Source organism: Cornus florida, unplaced genomic scaffold (genome assembly GCF_030987335.1).
Source record: "Cornus florida cultivar Cherokee Brave unplaced genomic scaffold, ASM3098733v1 CherokeeBrave_3.0.0_Hap2_Chr08, whole genome shotgun sequence".
Classification (NCBI taxonomy): domain Eukaryota; kingdom Viridiplantae; phylum Streptophyta; class Magnoliopsida; order Cornales; family Cornaceae; genus Cornus; species Cornus florida.
Genome location: NW_026775578.1, coordinates 3,129,195 through 3,144,262, shown reverse-complemented (window position 1 = coordinate 3,144,262; position 15,068 = coordinate 3,129,195). Strand labels below are relative to the sequence as shown.

The window sequence follows — 15,068 nt, the reverse complement described above, 5'->3', positions numbered from 1 at the left end:
GGGCTTCTATCTATACTGAATCAAGAAGATCCACTTCAATGTCGTTACGAATCAACAATGGATCGGAATGAGAAAACAATGCCATTAAGAAAAAAAGCCCACTTAGCATTGCGTAAGTTGGGTATAAAAGCCCACTTAGCAATTTACGGCAGTTGTGTGATTCTAAATTACAAAAACAACCCATCACAAAATACACAATGCAACTAATTTATCATTCCTTCTCTAGTTTGCTTTTCTTATGCTACAATTAAAAATACTAGTAGTAAAAGAAAAAACTTGTTTGTTGAGCCAAATCAGCCCAAGTCGACAAGTTATATTTGCACAGTAGCGTGGTGGACCCCACAAATAATTTGAGGCCTACCAACCCTCGTTCTTTTTTTTTTTTTTTGAAAAGTTAAGCAACTGACATTAAAGCAAAAATAATTAGAAAGTTTAGGGCCGGAGCCCAGTTACAAGTAAGATTAAGAACAAGCCCAATGGGCAACAAGGGCACAGGCCCAGACCAGCCCAAAAGATCCTCCCATTAATTAACTTCCAAAGAGCCGTTAATGGGGAGAACACAACCAATTCCGGTGAACAATTCAAACAGAGACGTTGCCGGATTGACGGCTAGGATGAAAGATCTGGAGGACAAGGAGGTGGTCTGCAACAGGATGGGGGAAGATTCCATTCCGAGAGAATTAACCTCGAGGCCGCAGAGTCCTTTAGAAATCCCAGTCTAAGAATTGAAGTAATAGAGTGGATAATTCTGGCAAGAAGAGTTCTTTGCGAGCATTTACCTTTCTTGAAAATTCCGTTGTTTTGCTCTTCCCAAGTGTGATAAACCATTGCAGAGAAACAAATTTTCCTCACCAAGTTTTGGGGAGAGTTAGTCTTCCACATGGAACTTGTCAACCGAACCAAACTATTCCAGTTTGTGATAACTGTTAAGAAGTGGCATTTGTCTTTTAGGAATCTCCAAATTGGAGAGACAAAAGAGCAATTGAAGAACAAATGATCATGAGATTCCGGAGAAGTAGCACACAGCGGACATGCGTTTTGGAATTTGGACATGGATTTGCTATCAAGTGTTGGCAATCTGGATTGAACTGTCATCCATAAGTTAAATTTCATACGAGGAATGATTGGGGAGCTCCATACCAGATTGAACCAAGGGACCTTGTCTAGATGTCCTGCTAAGTGGGAAGTTGTATGCTTGTAACTGTAATGGCCAGAAGGTAAAGCTAACTAAACCTTCTTGTCACTGATAGTTGGACATGGAAGCTGTAAGTGCAGAAGCTCAGGGATATTATCTGTTAATGACTGTGGGAAAGACCAGTGAGAAGTACTGTCGATGAAAGTCTCAAGAGTGGAGTTTTCATTGATGCCAGCTGTAGTAAGGACTGAAGAAGGGAATCTGGTGCAAAGTGGACCTCCTGGAGCCCAGTTATCCCACCAAAGAGAGGTACCAGTTCCATTTCCCACCATATGTTTAATTATCAGCCTAGTTGGGTACCTGAGTTGTAGTAGCTTTCGCCAGCTCCATGAACAAGAATGTGGATATTTAAGAGTCTAGAAATTTCTGGACTTGATTAGATGTGTGTTACACCATTTAATCCAGATTCTCTCCATGTTTCCACATTATAGGTCCCAAATGTGCCTCATTATGCCTGCTTTGTTTGCTTGCTCTAAGTTAGGGATGCCCAAACCTCCAGCCTTTTTAGGCTTGCATACCTTGTGCCAAGCAACTTTTGAGCATGTTGCTTTCATCTCTACCCCAGACCATAGAAATGATCTAAATATTCTATTGAGCTCATCAATGACTCCTTTTGGAAGTATAAAAATGCTGCTCCAATAGATTTGGGTTTAAACCAAAACTAACTTGATCAATTGTAGTCTGCCAGCATAGGAAAGTGACATAAAAGTCCAGTGTGTAATTCTGTGAGTAATTTTGTTGATGAGCTGGCTGCAGTGTGAGGCTTTCAAACATGTTGTGATTAATGGAACTCCAAGGCATTTAACTAGGAGGTCAGCTTGCCCAATGCCAAGTAGAGAGGTGATAGGCCAGACATACAACTAAAGTGATCCAGTGCACATTTAAGAACCGATACTGAAGCCAAGTCTCATAACAAAATAGGAACAAATCATCAGCATAGGATAGGTGGGTAATCTTTTGGTCCTTACACCTCCAATGGTACCTGAAAGTGTGAACTCTATCCACATAATTTTTTTATTATGGAAGAGAGGGCATCCATTGCAATAACAAAAAGGAAGGGAGAGAGGGAGGGAGAGAGGGGATCCCCTTGCCTTAACCCCCTTTTCCTTTTAAAATACCATTTGAATTCACCATTAAGGGCAATAGTGAAGGATGGTGAAGTCACACATACTTGAATGAGGGAAGTGAATTTATCAGGGAAGTGATGAAGTTTGAGACAATTGAGGATGAAGTCCCATTTGATGGAGTCAAAGGCTTTCTTCAAGTCAATTTTAATGGCACATCTTACAGAATTGGAATGCTTGTGGTATCCCCTTAAGAGCTCATGAGTAAAAAGTATGGGATCTGTGATTTTCCTGCCATGGAAGGCTGATTGGGAAGAGTCAATAATCTCTGGTAAGGTAAGTTGCAGCTTTATTGCAAGTAACTTGGCTATGCACTTATATATAGTGTTAACACAAGAGATTAGCCTGTAATCATGCACTGAAGATGGGTTTTGACATTTTGGCCCCAGACATATGTAGGTATGATTATCCTCCCCCATCAATTTCCCATTCCTAAAAAACTAAGCAATGGCAAGTGTAACTGATCTTTCAACAATGTTCCATGCTTTGTGAAAAAAAAAAAAAAAAAATCCATTTTAGCCATCAGGACCTGGTGCTTTGTTTGGATTTAAGTTTAGGAAGCAGTTTTGGATCTCCAAGTGAGTTGGAGGATCATCTAGGTAATGATAGAGGTGAGAAGGGATTTGAGCTGTAATGAAAGGGGAAAGGTCACTGATATGGTGTGTGGTTGGAGGTGTAGTTCCCAGTAAGTTTTGGAAATGAGCAACAACTTCAAGCTGGATTTCCTCCTTATCATAGAGAGTAAAGCCTAAGGCAGATTTAAGTGAGATGACTTTGTTTCCGTTGGCCCTTGAACAAACTAATTTATGGAAAAAAACTAGAATTGCAATCCCCAAGCTTCAGCCAGGACATTCTAGATTTTTGTCTTAATGTATCTTCCTGAATATAGCCAAGTCTCAGCAGCTCATTAGTAAGTATTTTCTCCAGTTCTCGAAGGCTGTGGTCATCTGGTGTGTTTTCAAGGTCCCTTTGACATGCATTTAATTCCATCCTCACAGCTTGCAGCTTTGAGTCAATTTCAGAAATTTCCTTCTTACATTTTGATCTCAGCTCTTGTTTCAGCAAATTTAGTTTTTGGACCACCTGGAACATAGCTGTACCCTTGATGAATTTAGACCAAACCTTATGTACTGTAGAGTGAAAAATTGGATGAGTGAACCAAGCATTGAAAAACCTGAAGGGGACTTGTCTTCTTGGGGTGGCAAGGTCTAGATTGACTAGGATAGGGCTGTAGTCTGAGATGTTTGGGGGAAGAAAGGTGCATTCAGATAAAGGGAAAGTTTCAGTCCATGTAAGATTGACCAAGGCTCGATCAAGTTTCTTAGCAATGCATGCATTTCCCATACTCTTGTTGGACCAAGAATATAGGATTCCACTGAACTTCAAGTCCTCTAACTCAGTTTCTTGCAGACAGTCATTGAAGTCTGTCATTGCATTACTCCATCTCATTGAACCTCCATGAGTTTCCCCAATGTTTGGTATAACATTGAAGTCACCCATTAAGAGCCATGGTGTGTTGGCAAATAATTGAGCATGATTGATTAGATCATCCCATAGAAGCTGCCTATCAGTTACAACATTAGCAGCATAAATAAATGAAGTGAAAAAAACAACATTTAAGCCAATAACTGAGACTGAGCAGTGAATAGCCTGTGATGTGGTGGTGATGACAGTGAGTTTAATGGTGTTGGGGTTCTATAACACCCAAATTTTGCCTAAGTCAGAGAAGGTATAGTTGTGTACCAAGCTCCAAGTAGGAGCAATATTCCTATGGATAGCTGCAACATTTGTGGGGGACACTTTAGTCTCCACTATTGAGGGTGTGTCAATTTTGTTATCAGAGATCAGTCTCTTAATCTCTGACTATTTAGGGGGTTGGTTTAACCCCCTAATGTTCCATGTAAGGAGAGAGATCATTTAAAAGGAGGTGAGAAAGAACCTCCAAGATGTCCTTCAGACATCAGATCATTGCAGGGAACAATCTTTTTCCTTGCTGCCTTTTTCAAGCTTCTCATTGATTGTAAGACTTTCTGTTGAGTACCTCCTGGATCTGAGAGGGTGGAAAGGACAATGGTAGTATATCTCTTTGGGCTGGGAGACAGAGAGGTCTGGTAGGAAGGTGAAGGACTTTGTGTAGGGTTTGATAAAGTACGTGGGTTTTTGAAGTGTGTTTTCTTGCATTTTTTGTTGCATTGAGGGTAAGTTGTAGGTGATATGGTTTTTTGTGGAAATACAGAGGAAGGGTGTTGTGTTTCAGGCAAGGTTGAAGGAACTGATGTGGGGTTAATTGGAGAGAGGGGGGAATTGTCTTATGAGAAGGTTAGTTTTTTACTGCATAATGGGGAGAATGGTGGTGTGTGTGTATGAGAGTCTGAGTTGTGGCATATAATGGGTTTGTCTGTTATAGTATGGTTAGAAGGTGGGGGGGTGTAGTATGAAAGTTGGGTGGTGGGATTCGTAATGCTCTTCTGGATGGTGTGGTGTTGTGAACATGCTAAAGGTTGGAAGTGATTGGTGTTGTTAGCTGCTGGGGAGGAGAGGGAAGGTAGTTTGGATGATTGGTTATTGTTGAGTTGTGATTTGTTCTTCTTTTTCTTTCTGATGGTGACCCATTCAGTAGTTGGCTGGATTGCTAGACTGTGCTCCACCAATGCTAGTCTTGGACTGGTACCCTGCTGCAATGGAGCTTGATTGTTTTGTTGTTGAGATGGAGCTGAATTGATATGGTGCTATGTATGATGATTAAGGATATTAAGTGGACAGGAGGTGTCAGAGTGATTAAGTTGGTAATATTTGCTGCAAAATTTTGGGATCCACTGATATTCAAGTCTGATATCCACTATATTACCATCCATTTTGAGTTGAACTTCATTCTATATAGGGTTTTTGAGGTCAATGTTTACGCACAGCCTTGCAAATTTGAGTTTTGTTCTTTCTGCTGTTGCTTGATCAGCATATAGAGGTTCTCCCACTGAACTGGCAATATAGCTGAGGCCATTAGCTGTCCAATATTCAAGTGAAATGTTGTAGAATTTGATCCAAGTTGGAATGCTGGCAATGGTTGAAGGCTGCAAGTGAGATTGGTTTGTCCATCTCATCATGGAGAAGGGATGTCCAGCAATGGACCATGGTCCTAATGATAGAACCTTCTCTGCTTGGGATGAGGAGTTGAATCTGAAGATAAATAAATTGTTTTCTCCCAAAATTGTATGTGTGGGGCCATGTGAAGTCCAGAGCTTGGCTGCTGCAGCTTGAACAACCTTAAATGGAAGTCTTTTGTGAAATGATTTCCCAACCAAATGGAGTGATCCCCAAAATTTTAGCCCTTCTTCAGCAATCTCTTGGGGAGGTTCAATTATGGATGAAAGAGATGACGAATTATAAAATTTGAGCACAATTTTGTTGTTACTTTGTTTTACAACATCAGTCCATGTTTTTGACCCATGTGTATTTGGCTGAGGTAGTAGGGGCATTGCTGGTCATTTTTTAGGTCGCGGTGACCACAAGATTGGAGAAGCGTGCAATTTAGGTGAGGGCCAAGTTTTACATTTATAAAAGCCACTATTACCTTTCACTATAAATATAGCTAGGGTGAGTAGGGATCGTCCCAAGGGATTGGAGTCGGAGTTGATTGTAGAATCACTATTAGGGTTAGTAGGTCGAGTGATCAAACAATTGATTGGTTGGTTGATTAGATTAGAGAGCAACTAAATTAAACTAGGTAATTGAATGCAATGGAGAGTAAGTAAGAGAGAGAGAGAGATCTTGGGGTTTAAAGATCACCACCAAGCAATGCATTTCTATATCATTGATAAGTGACCAATGAGGGCAATTAGTGTATTGCAATACTAACGTGTGTGTGTTGGCTAATTTAAATAGTTAGGGTGACTAATTAAGTATACATTGTCGAACCAACATGTGAAAAGCACAATATATCTAGCAATTAAGTATATATTGTCTAAATAACATGTGAAAAGCACAACATATCTAGCAAGTCATTAATCATTTTCATTGAACTTACAACCATGCATAACACAAAATTAGAGACATATGCTACTTGCATTCAAAAGTATGAAGTATCAAACAACTAGCATGAATTGTCTTCCCATCTAATATTATACTATCATTAAACTACAATTAAGCCATTGAAATTAAACTAATTTAACTAAGAATGAGACACAATCCAACAAGAAATGAGCATGAACCATCTAGAGAATCACAAGAACATTCCTTTAAGCACCATGTTTTGACAACCTCTAAATTTATGGCATCAATACACATAGACATGCATCAATAACACAAAATCTAGAGATAAGCACATGAACCTCTATTATAGCATACATAGACATATGAATAGAATGAAATGATCAATTGGAAGCATTAAACAACACAAATCATTGATTAAACAAGATCTATATATATCAAAGTGTCAAAACATTAATTACAACACTAATCCCTCAATAATACACAAGATTAAGATATAGAAAGCATGATTGGGGCTAACTCTAGCCCCAAGAGGATGTCTAGCCACTCATGGTGAGGATGCTCCAACCCTCAAGGGCTAACTCCATGGAAGAGGTTTGCTCCTTGTTGATGAAGATCTCCAATGGTGTCTCTAGCCTCCTCCTCCAAGCTTCCTTAGAGATGGTATATCTAAAAAAAATTTAAGTATATCCCCCATGTCTCTTCACTAAAAAACAATCATTATCCTTATATAGGTAGGTTAAAATCACTCCCCAAATGAGCTAAGGTCGTGCACACAATATTCTCCAATGATTGGATAAGGGACAACTTTCAATGAGCTAGAATTTTAACTTTTTGCACTTGGAGAAAGTTCGATCGATCGAACCTTAGACTTGGATCGATCGAACTGAGGCTGGATCGATCCAACTGGCTGAGCTTTTTGGGAAAAGACAAATCCGAGATATTTTGGGAGATATTTTTGGGAAAAGGACAAAGGTGGTTAGTGGGTAGACAGTTATGAATAAGATCAATAATTTGGATAAGGACAATGGTGTTCGATCGATCGAAGAATGATATTGGATCGATCAAACTTTTGGACTTAAGTGCTTTTAGGTCAAGGCTTGGATCTATCTTGAAGTGTTGAGATCGATCAATGTTCGATTGATCGAACCTTGGACTTGGATCGATCTGTAATACCCCTAATTTTAAAAAGGATATTCCTGGTATTTAATTTATTTTTTAAGTGCATTTTATTTGATTATGTGTCATTATTATTTTTTTTATTAGGTGCTTAATTGTTTTCTTTTGCGGTGATTTAATTTATTTAAATGATATTTATTTTTAGTATTTGATTGGAATTACTTGTTAGTGTTTTAATTATTTAATTGGCATTAATGGTTTAAGTGTAATTGGTTTAGTTATTTGATTGGAATTACTTTTTAGTGTTTTAATTATTTAATTGGCATTAATGGTTTAAGTGTAATTGGTTTAATTATTTTATGTGTGTCTTATTTTATGTGTGTCTTATTTGGTTTAATTGGGTTTACTAATTATTATTTTGTTCAATTAGATTATTTGTTAAGTATTTAATGGTGAATAGGGTAAATAGATAAATACATCTAACAAGGGTTTTAATTACAGTATAAATTAGGGTTTTATATTATAGCTGTCGTAGGTTTCTACGTTAATTGGATGGGCCGGTTAGGATTGTGAGTTGGATTTAAATGAACCTAGGATTTAGGAAAACTCTATAAGTATAAGGTAGACGTCTGTGTAGGGTTTTTTTAAAACAAAGCACACGTTTTGTGGAAGTGGAGAAGGAAAAACGCAGTTTTTCACATTCTGCCAAGGTTTGATCAAAGCTCCGATCCCGCTTCGTCCATAGTCCGATCGAGCTGAATTTTAGAGGAGAGGTTCATGACTCAGTGACGCACAATCTGAACGGTGAAGATCAAAGTTTGACCTCAGGAACAGTGATTCGTACTCATGAACAGTAACCGGGTCGCACAGGTTTTTTTCCATTCTGCCCAGATTTCATCAAACATCCGATTCCGCTTCGTCCGTGGTCCGATCGAGCTGAAATTTGGAGGATAGGTTCATGACTCAATGTCGCACAATCTGAACGGTGGAGATCAGATTTTGAGTTCGGGAATAGTGTTTCGTACCCGTAAACAGTAACCGGGTTTTGGAACTCGCCGGGATTTTTTAAGAAGACGACGTTGAAACTTTGAACAAAAGTTTCTGAGGCAAGATTCTATCCTTACTCTTTCCCTTAGGCTTCATACTCTTTGCACTCTTAAATGATTCCAGGATTAATGAAGATTAAACCAAACTAAAATGATATCTGTTTTGCTATGAAACTGGTAGTTACAGTAGTGTTATATGCTTGTTCAACATAGACTAAGCATGTTTGTGGATGCATTGTGGTTCTGTGGTTCACGTTTTTCCTTACCACTGCTAGTATAAATTATTAGAAGGATGGGTCTAGATGATAGCTATCTTAACTTCTGTAATAGCAACTGTTGGAACTTAAATACTAGGAGGATTTGAGTTTAACACTAGATCGGTTTTGTGGAACACTATAATTTGAGCATGTCTACATACATACTGTGAATATTGTTTTGATGCTTACATTATCACAGTTAGTATCAACTGTGGAGGTTAGGATTTTGTGATACATACCCTACGTATCTGTATGTCATTTGTAAGGTGTTAAATGGAAATTTTAATTAATTCTGTCTTTATATCAGACTAAAGGGAACAACTTAAATTGGGCATGTATATGTTGTTATTGTGACCCTGTTTATCAATGCTTATTTTATCACTGCTAACATTGAATGTTGGATGTTGGAATTTAGTTGATATATACTTGATTTATTGGTATTATTGACTACTGGAGGATTGGAAAGTAGGCACCGGTATGGGACGGTGGCATACTAAGGATGGGTTTGGTTTTTAAAACAATACTATTACCCACCTACTTGGAATAACGATGGGATTAACTAAAAGTTAAGTCCCGTGGATTTGTATTGTCATGGCAACCACTTGTTGAGCGGCAATACCAGGGATTTTGGATGGATTTTATATATGTACTGTTATGGTGCCTCGGTATGAGCTTGAGCCTCAGGACCGATGGTTAGGGAGCGTATATGCATCGGGATGTGTAGCTGGCTACGATGGTTGGAGGTGTACCCTGTTTAGGTATAGGTACACATGCCCACTTCGTGTGCGTTTTAGCATGTTACCTCTATTCAGGTTGAGACCGGCCTGTAGTCCAGTGAGAGTCCTTTAGTGTGATTATATATATATTTACGGACTATTAGCTATTGTTGAATTGTTTAGGATGTACATGCGTATCGGGCCTCTGTTTGGATTGTAGTAGTATAGAACTTGCGCGTGGACCTGACCCACTTCTATTTTTCAGGTACACGACAGTTCCAGGCTTAGACGTGTTCGTGCTGAGCAGAGGTCTCTATTCACTCTTCCGACGATGCAGGGCTCTCTCTATAGTTTTATTTCTGGACGTTTATTACAGTTGTTCTATTTTCCGTTTGGATGTTTAATAGGGGTCCACTAGAGATGGATTCCCAAGTTGTAAACTGATGGAGTTTTGGAGTTTGGGTTTGATGGATTTTAATAATTATAATATTTTACGGATTCTATTTTTAGTTCCTTCCAGCTTTTCATTTCTTAATTTATTTTGTATTCCGTGTTCATTATAAAATATTAATTGTTTGATATTCTCTCGGGTTTGGGCCTGGGCCTGATCAACCCGTGTCTCGGATCCGAGAGGTACTACAGTTGGTATCAGAGCACTCCAGGTTCAAGTGTCTCTAGGATGTTTTCGTATTAAGTCTTCCGCGTAGCGTTTTCTCTTGAATAGAGCTTAAGTTAGGATTCATTGTATTCCTTTTGGTTCGTATAGAAAGGGTACCGACATCTGTCTATTCGTGTTAACAGATGGTTAACGCTAGAAATGGACAGAACATGCAAGGAACTAGGAAGGAAAGGAGAACGGCACGTAGGCAACAATATCTCCTACGGCGTCAACAAATGGAGGAAGAGTAGCAAAGGCTTGGGTTTCAAGATGACATGGATCAGTTTCAGGAGGAACAGGAGAATGTTCAACAGACTCTAGACCAGGTCAGAGATCCAGAGATTCCTCCTCACCTCAATGACCTCGTTGCTCGGGCTATAGAGGCTGGGGTAACAGCTGCACTTCGGAATCAGCCTCAGGTACAGCCGGCACCTGTACCAACACCAGTGGTTCAGACGGATTTTTGGGGAGAGGCTAGAAGCTCTTTCACAAAGGGCAGTCCACCTGTGTTCTCAGGCTCAACCGATGCGAGAGCAGCTCACCAGTGGAAACAGGACATTAAGCGTCATCTTCGTTTGGTTCAGTGCACGGAGGTTCAGAAGCAGATGCTTGCTACTTTCAAGCTAGTTGGGGATGCACTACAGTGGTGGGAGTCAGTTACCACCTCAGAGGAGAGGATGACATTGTCTTATGATGAGTTCAGTGCTCATTTTGATGAGAAAGATTTTCCCTATGCAGTCAGGGCAGCTATGAAGACCGAGTTTCTAAGTCTGCAGCAGGGAAACATGACAGTGGCGGAGTATGAGCAGCAGTTCACACACTAGTCTCTCTTTGCACCGGAGGAGGTGGATACAGAGGAGAAGAAGCGCAACAGTTTTGTCAAGGGACTGATGTGGTCTATCAAGAGAGCTATTACAGGTAGTCCAGCCTATACTACATATGCTCAGGTGGTAGACGCCGCTCTACAACAGTATCAGTTGACTGTGGACATCAGACAGGCTCGTGGTGAGAAACGGGGAGATAAAGACTCTACTAATCAGTCAGCTGAAAAGGGGAATGGCAATGGTCACCGGCAGAATGACAAAGGCAAGTTCCAAGGACAACAGCCTTGGAAGAAGCACAAAGGTGGTTCAGATGCTCATCGGAATCGGGTACCTATTCAGAGGCAACAGAATGGGGGACCACAGGCAGGACAGGGTCAGCCACAGGCTAACCGACAGAGGAGGCCATTTGGTACTTTCCAGGGTAGTTGTTACACTTGTGGAGAGTATGGTCATACCACCAGGCAGTATCCTAAAGCAGGACAAGGACAGGGACAGAGACAGTATGTGCAGCAGGGACAGAGGGCGCCAGTGCCTCTACCAGCTCCACAGGTTCCACGGATTTAGGGACAGACACATCTGGCTTTACCGGCATCGCCGTAGACTCAGGGATAGGCACCACAGCAGTTGCACTATGGCAGGGTGTATAACCCCATGCCACAGGATGTTCAGGCACCTCAGACTATTGAGGGTAAGTTTCTTATTCATGGTTTGCATGGACATATTTTATTTGATACGGGTGCTACACACTCATTTGTAATTAGGACTTTTGTTGCTTTGTCTGGAATGAGGACGAGGGTATGCACTAGACCTCAGGGTATTTCTACACCATTGGGTGATACAGCTATTATACATGAGAGTGATGGGCCTGTGACACTAGATATTGGCAGACTCAGATTTCTAGCCAATCTATTAGTCCTGAACATGCACACTTATGATGTGATACTTGGGATGGATTGGTTGTCTCACTATTATGCCCAAGTTGTTTGTTTTGATAGATCTATTATTTTTACCATACCTGGTTAGGATATGTATGTAGTAGCTATGTCACGTTCAAAAGGGGGCGGTAGCACCTATTTGTTTCATGTGGAGGAAGAAAATGAGGAGGAGATTACTGTGTCATTGGATAACATACCGATTGTACAGGATTTCTTGGATGTATTGCAAGAGATTCCAGGGTTGCCACCTAGTCGCGAGATCGATTTTGTGATAGACTTAGCTCCAGGCACTGCGCCTATTGCTAGGGCACCCTATAGGATGGCACCGGTAGAGATGAGAGAGCTGAGGGATCAGATTCAGCAGTTACTCAGCCAGAGTTTTATTCGTAGGAGTACATCACCTTGGGGAGCACCGGTTCTGTTTGTAAAGAAGAAAGATGGTTCGTTTCGTCTGTGTATAGATTACAGGGAGTTGAACAAGGTTACGATTTGTAACAAGTATCCTTTGCCCAGGATTGATGACTTGTTTGATCAGTTAAAGGGAGCCACATATTTTTTCAAGATTGATCTGCGTTCTGGGTATCATCAGCTGAGGGTCAGGGAGCAGGATGTTCCTAAGACAGCATTTCTCACGCGATATGGTTCTTATGAGTTTCGAGTTATGCCGTTTAGGACGACTAATACACCTGCAGTATTCATGGACTTAATGAATAGAGTCTTCCGGGTTTATTTGGATCAGTTTGTTATTGTCTTTATTAATGACATCTTGATCTATTCTTGGTCGGAGGACGATCATGCTAGACATCTTCGCATAATCTTGCAGACGCTTCGTGAGCACCAGTTATATGCCAAGTTCGAGAAATGTGAATTTTGGCAGCGGGAGGTGAAATTTCTGGGTCACGTGGTGTCAGAAAAGGGGATAGCAGTGGATCCGGCCAAAGTTTCAGCGGTGGTTGAGTGGGGACAACCTACATCACCTACTGAGATTCGGAGTTTTCTCGGTCTGGCAGGATATTACAGGAGATTCATCCAGGGGTTCTCCAAGATAGCAGGACCACTCACTCATCTGACCAAGAAGGGTGTACAGTTCGTGTGGGATGAACACTGTCAGCGAGCTTTTGATGAGCTGAAAAGGAAGCTGACTTCTACACCGGTTCTGGCTACTCCGCAGAGCGGGATAGAGTATCTTGTTTACACTGATGTTTCGTTGCAGGGTCTTGGATGTGTATTGATGCAGGAGGAGCGACCGATTTCTTATGGATCTCGGAAACTTAAGCCTCATGAGCTTAATTATCCAACACATGATTTGGAGTTGACAGCAGTGGTCTTTGCCTTGCGTATTTGGAGGCATTATCTGTTGGGTGAATCCTTCAGATTATTCAGTGATCACAAGAGTCTGCAGTACTTGTTCACTCAGCGGGAGCTAAATATGAGACAACGCAGGTGGTTGGAGTTTGTAAAAGACTATCATTTTTCTATACAGTACCATCCAGGGAAAGCGAATGTAGTGGCGGATGCACTCAGTCGCCGACCTGTTGGTAGTCTTTCTGCTCTATTCACTACTGAGTGGAATGCTTTAAAGAGTGTGGATGAGTTATCGGATGCTTTTATGGCTTGCATGGTGGTTACACCTTCCATCATTCGCAAGGTTTTACAAGCACAACTCACCGATCAGCAGTGTGTCGACAAAGTCGCAGAGATAGCTTCCGGAGAGGTTCCATTCTACTATGTTGGGGCTGATGGGTACAAGGAACGGTTAGTGGTACCTTCTGCTGATAATTTGAGGAAGGATGTGATGACTGAGACTCATCACTCTGAGTTCTCTGTTCATCCAGGAGGCGATAAGATGTATCAAGATATGAAGTGGCAGTTTTGGTGGGCAGGTATGAAGAGGGACATTGCTCTTTTTGTTTCTCAATGTAGTACTTGTCAGATGGTTAAGATTGATCATCAGAGGCCGCCAGGAGCTCTACAGCCACTACCAATTTCGGAGTGGAAATGGGAGAGCATATCTATGGATTTTGTGGAAGGGTTGCCAAATTCTTTCAAGGGGTATAATTCCATATGGGTTATTATGGATAGGTTGACCAAGTCAACTCATTTCTTGCCTATTTGCACTGACTACACTTCGGAGCAGTTGGCGAGGCTTTACATTTCAGAGATTGTGAAGCTACATGGCATTCCATTGTCTATTATATCGGACAGGGATTCGAGCTTTGTATCTGGATTTTGGAAGAGTTTTCAGCAGGCTTTAGGTACGGAGTTACACCTTAGTACTGCTTATCATCCTCAGACTGACGGACAGACTGAGAGGGTGAATCAGATTATGGAAGATATGCTTTGGTCGTGTGTTTTGGATTTCAAGGGCCACTGGGAGGAATATTTGCCACTTGTGGAGTTTGCTTATAACAATAGTTTCCAGAAGACTATTGGTATGGCACCATTTGAGGCATTGTACGGTCGACCGTGTCGGTCACCTCTTTGTTGGATGGAGGTTGGAGAGGATCGATTCTTAGGTCCTGAGTTCATCAAGGATACCTCTGAAAAGATTGCTTTTATTTGAGATCGCATGCGTACTGCCCAAAGTAGGCAGAAGAGCTATGCTGATCGTCGTACTCGGGCTTTGGAGTTTCAGGTTGGGGATCAGGTTCTACTCAAAGTGTCTCCTATGAAGGGTGTTATGCGCTTTGGGAAGAAAGGGAAGTTGTCACCGCGATTTGTTGGTCCATTCATGATTACGGATCGCATTGGAGCTGTTGCTTATCGGTTGGCACTTTCGGATACTTTAGATCGCGTCCACAACGTGTTTCATGTTTCCATGCTGCGGAAATTTCTTCGAGATGAGGATCAGTATCAGCATATCGATGTTGGGGAGATTGCGTTGCAGCCGGATGCAACTAATTTAGAGCCACCGTGTCGTATTGTCGACCGACGAGATCAGATTCTTCGTAATAAGGTTATTCCTTTGGTTCGTGTTCAGTGGAGTCATCACAATGAGTCTGAGTCCACTTGGGAACGAAAGGATGTCATTCGCTCACGGTTTCCTGAAATATTGGAAGAAGGTAAGAGTGAATTCCGAGGACGGAATTCCTTTTGTTAGGGGGGAAGAATGTAATACCCCTAATTTTAAAAAGGATATTCCTGGCATTTAATGGTATTTAATTTATTTTTTAAGTGCATTTTATTTGATTATGTGTCATTATTATTTTT

The 15,068-nt window shown here is 41.0% G+C and overlaps 2 protein-coding genes across 2 annotated transcripts; both read right to left on the bottom strand.

Moving 5' to 3' along the window:
- Window positions 1-3,123: 3,123 nt before the first annotated feature.
- LOC132268563 (uncharacterized) lies at window positions 3,124-4,334 on the bottom strand. The gene is made up of 3 exons (XM_059769394.1): window positions 4,259-4,334; window positions 4,063-4,130; window positions 3,124-4,014 (listed from the first exon to the last, which is right to left on the bottom strand). Exons 1-3 carry the CDS (start codon window positions 4,332-4,334, stop codon window positions 3,124-3,126), a joined length of 1,035 nt encoding a protein of 344 aa, XP_059625377.1.
- An 858-nt stretch (window positions 4,335-5,192) lies between these two features.
- Window positions 5,193-5,792, bottom strand: LOC132268562 (uncharacterized). Its single transcript, XM_059769393.1, has one exon. It carries the CDS (start codon window positions 5,790-5,792, stop codon window positions 5,193-5,195), a length of 600 nt encoding a protein of 199 aa, XP_059625376.1.
- Window positions 5,793-15,068: the final 9,276 nt, after the last annotated feature.

Coding starts and splice junctions, on each gene's coding strand:
- LOC132268563 (XM_059769394.1), bottom strand. CDS start 4,334: ATGAGAAGCTTGAAAAAGGCAGCAAGGAAAAAGATTGTTCCCTGCAAT. Junction 4,131..4,258: donor GTCTGAAGGACATCTTGGAG/GTTCTTTCTCAC, acceptor CACCCTCAATAG/TGGAGACTAAAGTGTCCCCC. Junction 4,015..4,062: donor TTGCTCCTACTTGGAGCTTG/GTACACAACTAT, acceptor TGGGTGTTATAG/AACCCCAACACCATTAAACT.
- LOC132268562 (XM_059769393.1), bottom strand. CDS start 5,792: ATGCCCCTACTACCTCAGCCAAATACACATGGGTCAAAAACATGGACT.